This window comes from Falco rusticolus, chromosome Z (genome assembly GCF_015220075.1).
Source record: "Falco rusticolus isolate bFalRus1 chromosome Z, bFalRus1.pri, whole genome shotgun sequence".
NCBI classification, from domain to species: Eukaryota; Metazoa; Chordata; class Aves; order Falconiformes; family Falconidae; genus Falco; species Falco rusticolus.
In genome coordinates this window covers 61,627,045-61,646,245 of record NC_051210.1, presented here as the reverse complement: position 1 = coordinate 61,646,245, position 19,201 = coordinate 61,627,045, and the positions used below count along the sequence as shown (strand labels likewise).

At 36.2% G+C, this 19,201-nt stretch overlaps 1 protein-coding gene across 1 annotated transcript in view; it reads right to left on the bottom strand.

Moving 5' to 3' along the window:
• Positions 1-19,201, bottom strand: part of ADAMTS6 (ADAM metallopeptidase with thrombospondin type 1 motif 6) — a 153,961-nt gene that overhangs the window by 39,550 nt on the left and 95,210 nt on the right. Inside the window, exons 13-17 of the mRNA XM_037374274.1 lie at positions 15,720-15,865; positions 13,421-13,484; positions 3,941-4,043; positions 2,661-2,794; positions 766-889 (exon numbers count right to left, since the gene is read on the bottom strand). Coding sequence (XP_037230171.1) covers positions 766-889; positions 2,661-2,794; positions 3,941-4,043; positions 13,421-13,484; positions 15,720-15,865 — 571 coding nt within the window. The remainder of the gene's footprint in view (positions 1-765; positions 890-2,660; positions 2,795-3,940; positions 4,044-13,420; positions 13,485-15,719; positions 15,866-19,201) is intronic.

The window sequence follows — 19,201 nt, the reverse complement described above, 5'->3', positions numbered from 1 at the left end:
AGTTTTTCCTTCCATTTGGTCATCAGGTGTCTTGTTTCAGTTTATAGCCACTGTCCCTTCTCCCACCATGTAACTACTACTGTGAAGAGCCTGGCTCTATCTTCTCCATAACCTCCTCACAGGTATTGGAAGGCTGATACTAGATCCCCACAAACCACGCCTTCTCCAGGCTAAATAAGCCCAGTTCTCTCAGCCTTTTCTCAGAGAGGGGCAAGTGCTCCAAACCCCAATAATCTTAGTGGCCCATCACTGAACTGAACTCACTCCAGTGCATCAATCTTTCTTCTGTATTTGGGAGCCCCAAACTGACAATACTAAGATTGCAATGCTAATATTACCTTTTTTGAGCTAGGCTTTAAACTAATCACCCATATACATTTCCCGAGTTCTTAATAAGATAAACTTTAGAGACATTTCTGAATTCCTTCTATTTTAAAATTTCATGTATGACTAAATGTCAAATTCTGCCACACACATTAAATTCACATACAACACTACCCTTACTATACCACTATAACTAAATAATAATTTTAAACCCCCACCCACTTCTTTAAGTGCATATGAGACCATGAAAACAAAGTATTCAGTAATGAAACGCTGTTTTATTTGACATCAAACCCACTAATACAGTAAAAGGAAACGAGGCAAAAGGAGTCAAAGTGAATGTCCAACAGCTATGCCATGCTGGAAATCAATGCAGCACTGTTATTTGCTAAGAAGTGATCTAAATGCATTGTGCAATAGAACGAACATATATATGCATACCTCCTCTGGGTAATGAATCATTGAAGAAACCTTCAATGGCTTCACATGTACTCCCATCTCCTCCGCAAACACGACATCTATCTTCCTTAGCATCAGACCCCAAAATATTATCACAACCTACATGCTGAGAACAGATAAGAAAAAATATTTTAACAGGATGATGGCCTTGCACCACTATCTTAATAACTTTTTTGAAGTGTTTCTCTCAAGTTGGAGATATTCAGTTCTTTTTATCTACTGTTTTGATAGCTGTTACAGTAAGTGGGTTTTCACTTACCAGAGGAAGAAAAAAAAAAAAAAGAACAATCCACATTCTGGGTTGTTACCAAATCTTGATCAGCAAGTACCTTCTATTTCTACTGTGACTTTCAGGAAGGGATCTCAATGTTTTACAAACAATTTAGTTAATACAGTTACCAATGAACGATTAGTGATGTTTTTACTTAATATTACAACCATTAACTGTGTTACATCTATATTCCCTTGTCAAGATAAACATTTGCAGCGTGTTCCTTAAACATGTATGCAGTATAAATAATATTATCAGTCCTAAAGGCATTTACAGCTTCATAGAACATATACCCACATCCTCCAGGCAAAACTTGCAATTATTTTCACAAGTTTCAATGTGAAGTGTAAATTGACTACACTGTAAGAATGAATGCAGAATGAAACTTAGTGAAAGGCCATATTACATGCTGTATGTATTAAACAGGATTCAAAAGACTCTGGAAAAAAGAGGTGTCTGTAACTGATCATTAAAAGTACCTTACATTTCTGATTATGTACTTCAGAAATCTATGTACAGTGAACAAAGATTAACTCCCTGTAACTTATTATAAACAGGTAATACATAGGTCATAAGGGAAGTTAAAATACTTTAAGTAATTGACAAAGTAGTATTATTTGAATTGTTTACAATTTTGAATCTGATCCACCAATATGTCAGAGACCCAAATTAATAACACAGCTTATTCTCAACTTGAGATTTAGTCTGACTATTAGTTTTAAAAGATTTCTCAAAACTACTAAGATCTTCTTATGTATAAACTACATCAGAACTCCCCAGATTTGTTTTTGGTTAGTTTGCCAATACATGGCAAATGCTTTTGATCTCATCATGTTATTCAATAAACATACATCTTTAGCCCTCAGTTTAGCAAAGAACTTAAGCATTGGGTTAAGCTTTAGTTACGTTAGTGGTTTTTTAAAAAAATAGTTTTAAACAAATTTTCTAGTCACCAGCACTGTTCAGATGCCTATACTTAAGTATGTGATTAAACACTTTGCTAAACTGAAGAAGCAGTGGGATGTACGTAAAAAATACAGCACAGACCTCCAATCCTATTTAAATTCATGTAATGCAGTTCTATAGAAAACTTACATAACCAGATTTTTAGTACATGGCAAATACTTGTGTCATTAGAACTACAGAGCAATAGTGACAACTTTCTGTTTCAATTAAATTAACAGCAGAACTGTTTGCAACAGGATGAACTAGTCAGAGAGAACCAGATTAGTTTGTTCACATTCACTGTTTTTCAGCCAGAGTGGTGTTCTAATTGGAATGACTGAACAGGCCTTGGAACATCTCAAGGATGCTGTTGATCTCCTGTTGCCCCTTTCATTGGTTCTCCAAGAGGAAACACAAAGCAAGAAAAAAGACGACAAAAAGAAGGATTCTATGAATGCCTGTGAGAAGCTACTGCAATTCAAATGATTTGTCTAATTTATGCAATATTTTTTATCCTTTTGTCTCAATCTTACTCTTTCATTGAAAACTTGACCTGTCAACACTCCCATTTCATATAATAACAAACAAGTATCGTAATTAAATGCAGGAGATAGCAGACACAACAAAGTAATCCATAAGTACTTCATAAAACATTTGTAACCTTGCATTCTCCATTGATACAGATATCCAGTGAATCAGCATTGCACTGAGTCCCATCTATTACCGCAGGAGCACGTTCAGTGTAAAAATTATAACCTTCAGCCAAGCAGTTTAATGCACATGGTTTAACCCCACCTGGACAACAAAAACGAACGAAAAAAAAACCCAACAGAAATCTCGAAAAGTTAACAATTAGTTAAAAATATATATGCATACAGATCTGAAATTTATAATCTTATCTCATACCTGACACATATAAACTATACACTTTATTTAACTCCCCTTTATTGATTTCTCTACTTGACTCTTCTTTCTTGCAAAAAAGATTAATTCCCTTAGTAAGATACAGCAAGGTTGGCTGGCTCCGTAACGATTCCATTATGTTATACAACCCTAATGATTATTGAACAATTTAAAACATTAGGGATACCACTTCATCATTCGAAAAACAAGAATAACAAGAAAATGTAATCCTGGAAGTAAATCAGGGTAAATTTCAAACCCAAGATCAGACTGTTTCAGTTATGAATTTAGTCCTATTGAATTCCACTACAGATCAGACCATGTGACCACAATGATAATTTTTAGGCTTCTAATCTAAAAAACTGAGAGTAAAACTATTCAAGTCAATAAAATACAGTACCACAAGGGAAAACACAGACTTATTCACTAGAGTTTACAACAGTAAAAAACAAAATAAAAAAAGGGTAACCTAAGAACTTTGAACAATGGCAGAAAATTAACTAAACTTGATTAAACTGTCTGAAAGAGAAACAGAAATTACAGTCCTTTTCCCTGCTGCAAAATACCCTTTTATTGCACAGTGCAATTATAAATAATTATTCTAGTGAAGTAGTCTTTAAATACTCTTATGAATGCTTTCACTTATTTCTCCTTTTCCTAGTATTCTGATGTTAACAAAGGAAAATTCATTGTGAGATTTTTTTATACTGTATGCATCACTGTAGCATGACAGGCACTTACAGATCACCTATGGAATTTCTAATTCTATTGCAACTGCAGGTGGAAAAGGGCTGCATATTTTAAAAGTGGAGTCACTACGATGCTTAGTCCCCTTCACAGTAAAACAAAACTCTTAACAGAATATAGAGATGGCTCTTCTGCAAGATTTTCAGAAACTGACAAAAGTACAAGCTTAGCAAACTTAGCTCATTAAATTTTAATCAAAACATTCTATTCACAAACATTACTCTCTATATAACATTTATATAATTTTGAAGACTTCACATATGATAACATTTATACAAAGCTAACCATTACCTCCAGTGTAGGGTTTCCAGTTATAATACTTTCCTCGGAAAGGCATATTGTCAAAATCTGCACACTGCTTTTCTCGAAAATCACGGGCCCCTGAAGGACATGGCTGAAAGAAGAAAGACAAAAAATGTGACATTCTTCCAAATATTAACGTAAAAGAAAATGCATACATGCTTATATTGATAACGTAATCATGCAAGAGACTAGCCAGTGGTTCCCTGCTTTGTCTTGTGGCTCTGATTCTGGAACTTGCTTTACTGTTTTACAGCTGAAGTGTCTATTTTGCAGTCAGGCTGGCATGGAGTAACTGAAGTAATTTAAACAAAATTAATTGTTATATAACAGTTTCCATAAAACTGGACAACTAGAATCACATCAAGCTATGCTCCATAATCAACCCATCAGCTACTGCCTTATAAACACACATTAAAAACACCTGAAAAAATTAAAAATAAATTTACTAAGATTTGTATGCTCAGTTATACTGTACTAAGCAGCTGTACTGAAGACATGTTATTAAGGCATCAAGAAAAAAATCAAAACACTTTATAGAGAGGTCTATCACCTTTGCTTACTTGCAGACTTGACAAAAGCATTGTTTTAAGGCTGAGAATGAGAATAGATACCATGTTTGGCTCTGATTTCTACCAGTCTCCAAGCATGAAGAAATAAAAACTTTTAAATTTTCATTACTTTGCATTGCAATTAAAAAACTGTAAAGTATCTTTTTTACTTGGAATAAGGGTAGATGTAAGTGAAATTCATCTCAGAAAGAATTACTCATTATTCATCAGTAGGTTCAAAATAATTATTACAACTAACCTTGAATACACCCAGAATTAAGACAGCACATTAAGCATTGTTATCAATGCTTAAGTACCTGTCAAAATTTCAAGCTGCATCAAAGTATTGGAAATACATATTAAAATCATTTTTACACTGAAAGAGAAGAGAATTTGACAGAAACCAGAGGTGTTAATAAATACTGCTGTTTTATGAGGAACAGAAGAGTTCATTTTATGACAGTCTTACTGGTCTTCCTATGTATCTAAGCCAGTTAGCACTGTTCAGGAATCTGAAATGCATTCAAATAAAATGACCTCTATAAACACAGATGATAAAAATTTACTGCACAATGCAAATATTAACATAATAATTATGGTTCTCAGTATACATTAATCAAACTCTTATAACAGCCAGCCCACTGCAATATGATTCAGAAACTAGAAAATTTTTACCAGTTTTGAAGCTGTTGCAATACAAATTAAAATAATGAACATCAGACAGAATTTAAATTTTCTTTATAACTCACTCTATTATTATCTCTTTCTAATTAAAAATATATTTTTGAATGTAATACATTTACTGGTGAAAAAAAAAGCACTGTAACTACTTGAACTCACCAATCCTTCAGGTAAGAGCGAGAATAAGAAATAACCATACAAATAAAATAATGAAAAATTTTAGAAGTTTTTTAAATAGCAACACAAATGAAATTTGCCTCTTTGTGTCATATTCTCTAGGCAGCAGAAGGATCAGTCTTGAGTCACCTCAAAGCTTGAGTTGGAATCCTATACTGGTCACTACACCCTATTCTTCAGTCCCACTTGCTTAAAGTACTAATCTACATGGCTGGTATTTTACTGCACCAAGTTCCCCTCACAAGTTAATTAAATCACCCACCATGGGAAATCTTTTTTCTAAGTAGTTATACCAGGACAAAACAATAAAACACAAAGATTAGTAAAGAAGGATCAAGACTTCCATATTTATATTCTTAAAAAAATTACTTGCAATCTGATCTCTGAGATGTAGTCTTATTTATCTTGTTTGATGGTGATCTTGGATGCGTTTTGAAGCAGTAAGATCACTTCATAAATGATCTGAATAAAGGGGAAAAGTATACCCTCAAGAAGTTTGCTGATAACACAAAACAGAGAGGAGTGGTTGATAAGGCCAGAGGGTTGTGCTGCTGCCCAGAGGGACCTTGACAGGCTGGAAAAATGGGCCCGCAGGAATCTCATGGAAGTTCAACAAGGAGAAGCGCAAAGTCCTGCACCTAGGCAGGATCAACCCCATGCCCCAATACATGCTGGTGGCCAACCAGCTGGAAAGGTGGTCCGTCCTCTCTACCCAGCACTGCTGAGGTCACACCTGAAGTCCTGTGTTCAGTTCTGGGCTCCTCAGTACAAGAGAGACATGGCTATGCTGAAGACAGACCAACCAAGGGCCACGAAGGGCCTGGAGCAACTCTCATGTGAGGAAAGGCTGAGAGAGCTGGGGACTGTTCAAGTTCAGCAGGGGATCTCATCCATTTGTACTAACATTTGAAGGAAGGGTGTGAAGAAGATGGAACCAGACTCTCTCCAGTGGTGCCCAGTGATTCACCCAGAGGAAAGGCACACAAATGGAGACACAGGCTCCTACTGAACATCATGAAACATTTTTTTACTGTGAGGGTGACCAAGCGCTTGTGAGTTTGCCCAAAGAGGTGGTGGAATCTCCCTCTTTGAAGATATTCAAAAGCCATTTGGACATGATCCTGGGCAACCAGTTTGAGGTTTGAGCAAGAGGAGCCCTAATATGATGAACTCTGGAGGTCCCCTTGCAAGCAAAGAAAAATCCTTCTTTTAACCTATTAAATACCAATTCAGTTTTTGTAACAACTTAAACTGCTAAAAAACCCAGTTTGTATCCTCTTTTCTTCTTGAACACAGTTCTAGCAGCCTGACAGAAAACCAACTACACAAAAGTATGCATAGTCTGTAATCTCACCGCTGACAACAAAAGCAGACAAAGCTGGGAATACCTGGGAGCAGCTAAAGGAACTGTGGAAGCAAAGCCCCTTTCACACAGCATTCCTGCTTTTTTGATATTTTTTCTGGTTTTGGTAGTCCTGCAGATTAAATCCTGGTTTCCTACACTGTAAGTTATGTTAAATAAATTTCACAAACTAATATATTCTATGATATCAAAGCTTTTACATAATGTGGTGTCTTTGGCTCTAAAAATGCAAATCCATCAATCCAGAGGCAGATTTGGTGATCTTTCCAATAAAGTAGGTTTCCATTTTAGTGGCTAAGTCCTCTCAGTGAATACCCTCATCTCAGGGTCTTGCTCTTTGACCAAATCATTAGTCTGAATCCAGCTTTCAGGCGGAATCAGTAAAGTTTTCAGGCAGTCCTTCTCAAGACTGCCGTTACCAAATGACAGCCTGAAACCTGAACATTCTGTGATCTGAAGCACAAAACGCAACTTAAAAATTTGTTGTTGCTGCCACATAATTTTCGTACCTTGTTTACTATCTCATTAATACCTGAATGAAAGTAAAACTATGACCTCACGTAATGCGCTCAAAATCATGCTTGACAAATGTGACCATCTTCTACAATAAAGTAACCTGCTCAGTTGATATGGGGTGAGCTGTGGACATTGACTACCAAGACTTCTCCAACGCTTTTGATAGGTTTCCCACAGCCTTCTCCTACAGAAACTGAGGTGTTACGGTCTAGACAAGTGGTCTGCGTGGTGGATGGGCAGCTGGCTGACAGGCCACACGCACAGTGTGGTAAAAGGCTCTTTATAAAACTGTCAACCTGTCAAGTGGGGTGGCCAGGGATCGATATTGGGTCCAACAATGTTTAGTATCTTCCTAAGTGATCTGGATGATGAGGTCAAGTGTACCCTGAAGTCTGCTGATGATACCAAACTGAGTGGGGAGGTGGACACTTCAGAAGGGAGAGCCACCCTGCAGGAAGACCTTCACAGGCTGGAAGACATGAACCTAATGAAGTTCAACAAAGGCAAATGTAAGGTTTTGCACCTGGGAAAACATAATCTAGGAGTGCAGCACAAGCTGACATCAACCCATCTGGGGAGCCGTTTTGTGGAAAGGGACCTAGGGGTCCTGGTAGACAACAAGCTCAGTAAGAGCAAACAGTGTGCTGCTGCAGCAAAGAAAGCCAGCAGGATGCTGGGGTTGCATCAACGAGGGCATCACCAGCAGAGATAAGTAAGTCGTTATTGCATTCGGCATTTGTCAGGCCACACCTGGAATACTGAATTCAGTTTTGGTCCCTGCTATATAAGAAAAGATGCAGACAGGTTGGACAGGATCTAGAGAAGGGCCACAAAGCTGATCAAAGCACAGACAAGCCTGCTGTAGGAGAAAAAGCTGGGAGAACTGGGCTCGTTCAGCCTTCAGAAGAGATGGCTTAGGGGAGAACTTGTGACCATGAAGATGGAGACTACCTCCTTACAAGGAGTCACATAGAAAAGACAAGAGGTAATGGGTACAAGTTACTCCTGGGGAGATTCCGATTGGGCACCAGAGGAAAAATTTTTACCATGAGAACAATCATTGCAATAAGCTCCTCGGGGAAGTGATGGATTCCCTAAGATTGGACACTTTTAAGATTCAGCTGGAGAGGGTGCTAAGCCATCTTGTCTAGAACATGCTTTGGCCAAGAAAGATGGGCCCAGATGATCACTGAAGTCCCTTCACCTGGCGTCCTATAAGTCTGAAAACTATAGGTACAGAAATGCAAAACTATTACTGCAAGATAAACTACAATATGCATTTACAAAATGTCAGCTTTTTGCACTGTATCTTTGTGTATTTACTCTCTTCCCAAGGTAAATGTGCAGTAACTGCTTCTCTTTACTGGGTAATCTATTTCTCTTTTTTCATGCAGTTATAGTACATGGATAATTCTTGTCAAGCAACAGGCTGCTTGTGTTTCCAAATGCTCTTTAAGACTGCAAATCATGAGGTAGGAATCTAACAAATGTACAAGAATTTAAAATCATGCCTAAAGGTCCTGAGAAGAAAATAATGAAATAATTAAATTTTTGAGTGTAAAAAAAGCATTGACTTAATGAAAACAAAAAATTTTAAGACTGAAGCAAAAATAAATTGTCTAAAGAGTGTTAACGAATCATTGAACCAACATTGACATGATACCAAACATCTTATCTCACAGAAATCTGTTTTATCTTGGAGCTTAAAGTCAGGCAGACTTCACTATTTGAACTCACTGTGTCTCCTATTAACAAAGGGCTATACTACACCTCACAGAAGATGATAAACATGGCCAGAAGGGTGACAGTTAAAACTCGGACTGTTCAAAGATACAGCTCCTCACATGAATGCATGTAAGAAAAAATAGTCTTGAAAATATTAGAATTACAAAAGCAACAAACAATACCTGTGAATGTATGCACAGTGGAAGGAACCAACAAAAAACATTTGCCTACATTCTACTAAGACAAAAGTCTGAAGAACAAGATTCTTTAAATGGTATGTATACACTCATGCTTTTATGTAGATAAACCATTCACAGAACTTGTAAGCAAAATATGTTTTTTACTGTATGTAAAAAATTAGGAGGCTTTTACAGTTTTAGACGTGTATTAAATCATGCATCACATCCTACACATTTTAAATCAGATGAGTTACTTTGAGTAATTATGTGTCTAGCAATTCTATTAGCATTTTGTATTTTTTTTTTAAATTAAACATATTTTTGTTGGAAAAATACTGATATTTTTGTTAGAGATAGTGTGGGTTGTGGTAGAAAATAAGTTTCTGATGACTGTGTTCTTTCTACAATCCCTTTTGTTTCCAGAACTCATTAGGTAATGTTCTTTTCTGCTGATCTCAACGTTTAGCAGATGCCTTTTGAATTAAGAAGTCATATATGGCTTTGGAAGTGCTTGATGAGAAATATGCTTAGTAGGAGTGTGTGTGCTGTTTCCAAAGAATTAAAGTGATCAAAAGAAAGGACAACAGAATGAACTCATCTTTGAAAGAAAAATGAAGTAAAAGATATATTAATCTTTTTTTTTTTGTTTATGAATAGTAGGAGCTTTAGGGAGTGCTACATTGAAAATTACAGATGGACGATGAATGTTGACACTGCAAAATAAACTTCAACAGAAAAGATGTACAAACAACATATTTATTCATCAAAACAATGACAGATTTGCAAGATTTGCATGCTCTTAATGCTTACATAAATCAAACATACCATTCCATTAAAAATTTCAAGCACTAAGGAGTATCATAAATCTTGAAACAAAATCTACTAATCTCAGCAGTTCTTACCTATGTAAAGCCCTAAATATTACTATGAAAGAAATAGACTCCAACCATCAAAACCATTAAAGCAGTAAATTTAAACTTCTTTAATTACCAATATGTTTTTGCAATGGAAAACCATCCCCAAAAAAACACGCTAAAAAAATGATTCACTATCATAGTGTAAGAAGGGCATTTCCAAATTGCCTGGCCAAAGTCTGCAATTGTTCAAGATTTGTTTTTAAGACCTAGACAACAAAATGTTGTTTCCTTTCCACTATGTTGTTTAAATTATTAAAATCAGAGTATAGGAAGGGAATGAACACTTCAGAATCGAAGACTATAATTTCAAAAGATTTTGATAAATTGGAGCAGCGGTTTGAAATAAAGGAATGGATGCAAATTACTACACTTGAGTAGGAACAATCAACTGTCCAAGCAGAAACTAAGGAAACAATTCCTAAACAGCAGCCCTTAAGAAAGGGATTTGGACATTATGGATCAACACAGACTAAATACATATAGTCACTCCTTGTAATAAAAATGAACACAGTACTGAAATAAATGGAATCCCACCACTAAGATGACAGACTATGTTCAAAGTTATACTTACCTCTGACAGGCCTCAGCTAGAATCCTGTGCAGAGGTTTGGGCACCACGCTTCAAGATGTGTACTACTGGGATCCCAAAGGCTTTGAACACAGAGACTGTCTAGTGTAAAGAAGACTGAGACATGATAGTAGGCTGCAAACACAGGAAAGGCTCCCACAGAAAGAATATTATCAGCTGTCTCCCTGCTGGTGAAGGAGTAAGTGAGGGTCTTAAAAGGATCAGCAAACATACGCTGTGTTTTATGAAAACCATCCTGACTGTAAGGATATGGTAGAATCCTTGGATGGGAGGTATTTCAAAACAGATCAGCTTCTTAACCATCAGTTAAGAATGGTTTAATAACAATTGATTTTGCCCTTGAGCCACGGAATAGCCTGAACGGCCGCCTCAGACATCTCACAGAGGTTCCTTCTGTGACCCTGCAGGCCTCCTCTCAGCAATAAACAAAGAAAGAAAAAGAGAAGCAAAACCAGCTAAGAATAAAACTGTCTGAAAAGTGTCTGACAATAATAGAACATATCCTACCAGCATTTCAACGGTATCACTAAGTAGCTAAGGTATGACTGTTAATAATAAAGCATTAAAAAATTGTTGTTTATTTGTGAGGAAGCAGGATTACATATTATGCAAACCTCCTTGTATACTAGTTAGCATGGCAGAAGCTAAATAATATCTACTGAAGATAAACATTTTAAATAAAAATGCCTGGACAATTACCTCACGGAGGTCCTCAAAAGAGTAAATGGAGGAGGGCTCCTGTGTGCCAATGTGAATTTTGTAACAAATCTTAAGACTGTATGATCAAACTGGAACAGTACTAACGCAAAAAGGTCATTATTTGAAAAGGACAAACAGAATATGCTAGGTTATAATTTGCCTGATATCAAGACCAAATAAACAGAAAAGTTTGCAGAGACTTGACTGATACAGGTTTAAAAGAAAGATAAATAATAATACAAATCAGTATTTTGTATAAGAATAGGTTCTATCAACTAAAACTTTTTAGAATCCCTAGTTAAATTAAAAAGATAATGGAATATGCCAAGGTTTTGGTAAGGCACTTAACTAGTACACAACATCCCGATTAAAAAAAAAAAAAAAGAAGAAATGAACCTGTAATAGTTCTGTAAAACATACATTAAATTTATTAAGAATTTACTGACAGATTTCAACAGACAGGTTTCAGTGAGGAATCATCAATTACTTGGTGAATTAAAAGGTGGATTTCCTATCAATTCTAAGAATAAGAAACACACTCAATGTCACTCAACATTTTCCTTTGTGATTTGGAACTATGAAATCATTCCGTGCTTATGAACTCTTCAAATTAAAAAAAGACTATTGGAGGGAAAATAAAGAGAAAGGTGAATTAATTACAGTGGATCATCTGAGAAGCTGGATCCACTCAAATGAAAACTGCATAAAGACAGCCAAGCACAAAAACACACGTCTACAGAAAAAAGTACGACTGTCAAAGTTTCAGAATGGTCCACTGCAATTTGGAAGCTTGTATGACTGGAAAATTTTTACAGCTCCTACTGGACAAGCAGCTTAGCTTCAGCTGCTCTTACAACAGTGGCCAGAAGGCCTAACACATTTCTTGGCTGTGTGAACAGAGCAGCTGTGATTAGTAGTAAGAACGTAATTTCTAATTTGGAAATTTGTAATACTGCCTAATAATGAGAATAGCCTCCATGGAGAAATTTGCAGAACTAATACTTATGATAATTAGTAATCATCATAAAAACAATGATTTTTTTTAATTATTTTTTATTTTTTTTTTAAGGAATCTGCATATTAACCCTTGTATTTTTTCCTGAAATACATCAAAAGATAAACAGGTAAATCAACACCTTTAGGTACAGATTCTCCCACTGTTATGAACCTTCTTGAATTAAGAAGAAAATTAAGAAATATTGGAAGCTAAAATAATATGACAGCCTATTTATGTTTGTAGCTCTATTAACTGGTAAAATTACTAGTGAAATTATTGGTGTTGACTTTTTTCTGGTTCTCTTTTTAACTTACTTGAATTTGTAATTTAGGTTCACGATTTGATTTTACACATTTATAGTCTGTCCCATCCCCTTAGTGGTAGTTCATTATTTGATGGGTACAGTTCTAAAGTAAAACTGCATGATCATTCTGGTAATACAAGAACCAACAGATACCTAATGGCAAAACAGCAGGTTTAAAACACACCAAAAGAAACACATTTTCATAGCACGTGTAAGAGGATTGTGTAACACATTAGCACTTGAAGTAATGAAGGTATAAGAAAAGAGTAAGAGCATTTAAATGTGGATTCATAGAGGATAATCCCATATGTGGCACTTAATGAAGTATAGATACGATATGGAGCTCAAGAAATCTTTAGACACCCAGCTTCTGGAAAGTCATACAGTATATCCATGAAAAAGTCATGCCTAGGCATTATAAGAGTTTGTAATTTTTCCCTATTGGCTGCTACTGGGAGACGAGACACTGGGCTAGACAGACTTTTGCTCTGATCTGGAATGCCCCTTGTTCACCTTTAACATAGATGCTCAAGTTGAACTCACTCCAGGCCTTAATGTGAAGGCACCAGCTGGGCATCACACTGAGACAGGGATCCTAACATTTAGCAAAACACATAGAGTGCCTAAAACATAGATGTGCACTAAAGGACTGTTCGCCAATAAAATGCAGAATGCACAGTTTTCTGAACTGGGAGAAAAAATGCACCCATTGCTGCTAAAACGAAAACCAGACAAGTTGATTAAACTTTTACAGTGGAACAAAATTTACTTACATCGGTATTACAGGAGCGATACCGCTTCCTTTCTCCAAGACAATATTTGCCTCCACCTGAAGGCCTGGAAAAACATATTTTATGTGTTAGTATATGTATTAGTCAAAACACAAGTTCATAAGCGATACTAATGCATTACTAATATAAATACTTCAAGACATATACATTATATAAATAAAAGTACATGGGAGCTTTAAGGTGAGATTTTAAAATATTTAATTTAATAAGAATTACAGCATTGACTTGAATTAGATCAGATACAAAACAATAGTGGGCACTTAAAAATTGTCACTCATCTAGTATTAATCTAGTTTGCATACATTTCAAGCAACACAATTTCATTGTATTTTGAACACAATAAAAAGCCATTGTTTTAAATTATTTGTTTGCTCTGTAAAACTAATGAGAATTGTGTAAACAACGTATGTGATATTTCTTTTTTTAATCTTCTCATGTTACACTTGAAAATACAACAAAATGAAGAAATACTGCCCGCTAAATACTGGAGCCAGCGAAGACTGCATTTTTTAGCTCAAGAATCCCATTCCGATTTGAATTAAGCAGTATTAAATCTGAGGAAACTCCAGAGTAAGCAGGTTTCTATTAGTGTGAATAAGACACTGGCTCTTAAATTCCCAAACTCTTCAAAAGCCTTATCTATCTTCCAACAGAGGTCAAATAATGAATTAACATTGACTCAAATGGAAGATTAATCAGACATCAGCTATTTGGCTCATAACCTGAAAGCAGAAAGGAAAAACACTTGATGTTTGTTTAATTTTTTATAATAAAGAAATGAAAAAATTAACTAAAAAGAAAATCAATATTATTTTCCACATTACAGATATTTAACCAGGCAACATTGCCCTTGAACCAAAAGGAATTTTTTTCTTAATGAAGACATGCCCCCCCAAATGCATTTGCTGGCTGTACTGTCAAGCATTTAATATGTAAGCACTTTTCAGCATACCAACCCATATACACGTTGACAGTAGTTAAAAAACCTTAAAGAATCACTTACTCTCCAAACAAACATTTCACTAGCATTTTTACCTACTGCTGTGAAAAAAATAATTAATGCATTATTCTCTCAGTAACACAATCTGACATGTTATCGATGCATATGGATAATTTTTGCCTTTTAAGCCATTCAGTAAGTTGTGCTGTTTGCCAGATTTGATACGTTATTGTTAATGACAGGAGATGAACAGACCACCTTAAGCAGTAGTAATGTGACATTATGGTGTCTGTCCTGCAGAGCACAGTGGAAAGCTGATGTACAGCCTGGCCTGTAAAGAACCTAAGTCTACAGAGAGGAGAAGATAAGAAAAAAGTGACAAAAGCCACAAAATGGAATTTCATTAAAAGAAGAAAAAAGCTTAACGTTTTCAAGAAAAAGTGGTCTTAAGAACTAATAGTTGTGATGGAAACAGTGATTACAGGACATGATAAGAACAAAGTATGAAGTAATAAAACTATCCTTCTGCAATGACCTATAGCTGTGATGAGGTATCCAGACCATGGCAAGCAGCAACAGAGAAAAGCAGTGATTCATTTAGCAAAGAATGGGAACAGAAATAAGCAAATATTCGTCATCTATGAAGCGCTAGTGACAGAGAAAGGAGCACTTACCTGACAGACCTTCTCTGAACAGTGCTCAGGACACTGGAAAGCAGACAGGTGACAAGACCAGTACAGATACACACAACTGATCAAGCTGCAGTGGAGAAGTTGGCCCATCTTGAAAGAGAGTAGATGGACCAACAGGGAGTAGTGGCAAGGACAGAAGATGCTGAATTGTTTTAAGAGTCAGTTGGAAAGTACAGCTGAGTGTTGGACATGACAGCATATAAATGTATTGTATGCCACATAATATACTATGGTTTATATGTAAGCAGTTGTATGTAAAAGCTTGGAAATACTGATTTTTTACTAATTAACTGGCAATAGTTATTCTATATCATAGACAAGCATTAGAGGACTTAATATCTTACATGTCTTAAGAAAGGAACCTGTCTAAGGCATAATTTAAATATATTTTGCACGAACAGCAAATTACAGAAGGAAATCCATTATAGTTACTGCTAAATATAAATCCAGCTATCTTACCTTGTACAAGATACATTAAAATGTTAGAAGTACGTCTAGTGAACTTCTCCTGTTTAAGTTTTTCTGTCTGCTATTTTGAAGAAAAATGTTGGCAAACTAGCAAAACATTTTTACAGATAACATAAACTACGGGTTTGAATAATTTCCATATGTGTCTTTTTATTGGCTCCGGCTTACTTTAGCTACTTACGCTGGACTGTCACAGTGTCTTATAGACGAGGAGACTCCTCCCCCGCAGGTCCTGCTGCACTCTCCCCATATTGACCACGGACCCCAACCCCCATCTATGCTCTGGGGCCAAGTGCCAAAAGGTACGCACTCTCCCTGATAACACCACTGAAAGATTTCACAAAAAAACACAAAATTAGCTTCCAGGCTGACAGTTATCAGGACAGAAAAATATAAGGGTCAGACAATGACCAATTATAGGCATTAGTATTCCCCGTACAGATAACGAGACTAATATTTTACTTTTTCTAGCCATGTTTAGACATTGGTGAGGGTGTGTGTGATTTGTTAATTGTCTTCACTAAGTCCTGAATTATAGGTCCCTAACACACACCAGAAGTTAAAAGCAAGCTAAAAATAAAGATTTTCTTTTTTCTTCATATATCCTCCCTAATGTTTCACGTTAAAGGAACTGCAAGTTGCTTACATTGTTTTAAACACTAAGATTAATTTCTAAGATTAGTTTAGAAAAACACTCTCCACTTAGGATTCATGTAGGGACTTCATTATGCAAAATGAAAAATCCCCACAATGGTATTTTTAAGTACTCCCTCAGGTTTTGAAGAAGAAAATCTGGACAAAGTTACAATGGAAGAAGAAGTTGTTGCAGTACTTCATTTATACTAACACTACAGACATAATAAAAGTAGTGCCAAAGCATTAGACATGGTACCGAAAAGCATTATACAATAGTGACTGGCCACTCGTTCAGGGACAGAAAGTTACTGTTACTTTGGAACATACAAAATTACAGACATCTTGCGCAAATGGCTAATTGTTAAAGTAAGTTTGTAATTTCCTGAGCCAGAAACCTTTTTTAAACCCTTCAGAAATAATACTGGAGCCCACAGTTTGATCCACATTCTGGTGTCTACTGCATCACTGAGAATCTGGAATAGCTCAGTTAAATAACCCTTTAGTGCCTTTTATAGGCTTAAGAGACAGAAGACATGGACAGACAGACATATCCCTGTCCACCCTTAAGCAAATAGAAAGCTGACTTCATAACAATAGGCAGCAAAGCCATGTTTTCTCTTCTCCTGAGTCCTAAGGCTCACCTAAAGCCTCCGTCCCAGTGATGTAGGACATACATAAACAAATAAATATAGCCGTTCATAATGACCTGAATTCCTCTAGATTTTTCTGAAAGCAACTGAAAAGAGAATTTAACCTTCAGTCATTACTGAGAAAAAAAAAACCAAACAAAGAATTAACAGGAGTTCAATATGAACATGGATTATACAGTGTCAAAGAAAATTAAAAAAAAAAACCTTATTTTTTTATTAGAAATATAATTTTTAATAAAAAGTACTTATAGACTGTAAAACATGTCAGAGTTCTAAGCGTGTACCTCTCAGGAATGTACATTAAAATGGGGTCTAGCAGAAGATGTACCTGCCCATGGTAGTGGGGTTGGAACTAGGTGATTTTTAAGGTCCCTTCCAACCCAAGCCACTCTATGATTCTATGACTAATATTAAAATGTGTAGCTTATCATCCGTAAATGTGCCTAGATACAACATACTTTTGCACACACACACATATGCTAGCATCCAACATATTTCCTTATTACATTATTCCCTTTTTATATCCACATTAATAAGTGAAGCCTGTAGCACTATTTTTCTAGCCACATTCATTCCAGTTTCTTCTCTCAAAACATTTTGATCCTCCATGACCTGTTTTTTCTCTGTATATGCTGTACCTGTTTTAAAACACAGCTGTCATAATCCAGCGCATTTCTGTTTATAAGCCTCATCCAGTTAGAGAAACAAAAAATAAGCATTAATGTATCTACAGAATAGATAAACCAGACTATTTTAAATCTCAAGTTCAAAATGCACTGCCTTTTCTACCAAAGTCTGGCCAGGTCAGAGTTCTCCTCCTAGCAGCCCATGTGGTGCTGCATTTTAGGATTGTGACCAGCTAAAACACTGATGTTTTAGCTATTGCTGAACAGCGTGTACACCACCAAGGCTTTCTCAGTTTCTCAACCTGCCACCCAAGTGAGCAGGCTGTGGGTGGGCAAGAGGAGGGACAGCTGCCCCCAACTGACCAAAGGGATATTCCATACTCTGTAACATCATGCTCAGCAGTAAAACGTGGGGTGGGGGTGTTTCCAAAGTAGCCACTGCTTGGAGATTGGCTGGGCAACTGTCTGCTGGTGGGAGGGAGTGTGTGATTGCCTTTGATGTCTTGCTGGCTTTTTCTTTGTTTTCCTTTCACTTACTAGACTGTCTAACTCGGCCCATGAGTTCTTCTCACTTTTGCCCTTCTGATTCTCTCCCCCCTCCCTGGAGAGGCAGTGAGTGAGCAGCTGCATGGGGGCCCTGCCGCTGAATGGGGTCAACTCACTGCAACCTTCTTCAGACAAAAAAGAACCCAGACACGTGTTTCCCGTGGAGTTGTACTGAGGAAAGGAAGGTTTATCCCTCTCAAAGTTCTGAATTTACAAAGCGGTGGTTTATGCCAACGAGTAGGCATCCATCAGAGGAACAAAAGCTTTATATGGAGATTCTCTTAAAATCCAGACTATCACTGACTGTCTGCGTAACACATAACACCATCTGTATAGTGAACTCACATTTTTAGGTAGTACAGATATATCCACATGGCACAGTGTTTTGCAATGCCTCTAATAGTGCAATTACGATGGAGAATAAGTGTTTTTGTGAGTTACACATGAGGAATTAAAATGTTCTCATTTTCTTCTCATTATAGTGATAAATAATAATGATTTTATTAACTAAAGACAATAATCTCCTTGCAGCATTCTATTGAAGATGCAACACAAGTACATGAACAGTTAACTAATGCTGAAGTCAAAAACTAAAAATTAAAACGTTTCTAACAGTAAAAATGTATGCCAATAGTTTAATTGAAAATACACTATATGTATTACAAATGTCAAAATCAAAGTTAAGAAAGGAAAGACAGAGTTACAAGTTAAATGCACAAGAATATCATATGTGTAAAACAGAATATGCAAACCATCCTAGTTCTATACTATCACAACTGCATACCATAGGCAGGTGCATTTTACCTGCTTTCTTCTCCAAAACTGTGTAAAATCCCTGTACTCTGAATTTACTCTGTCATGCAAACATTGTCTTCAACATTCACATAGCCCCCTGTAAAAATTCGTTAAATTCTCCTCTAGTGAATTTAAATTTGAGGGCATACTGCTCACTTCAGTGTCTCCTCTTAATTTTTTAGTGAAATTTTATCTTACACCAGAAGTCAGTGATGCATAGGATCTCTGTCAGAGTAATTCAGAATGACCAAAATCTTTATTTTTTTCTAATGGGACTACAGAGATATGCTTCCTCCGCAAATTACAGCAACATCATCTACTATGATAACATAAGGGCTATTGAGTAAACAGTATATGAAGAAACAAGAGAAGGTGACAGCTATATTAAAAGAACAATCCTTCATGAAAGG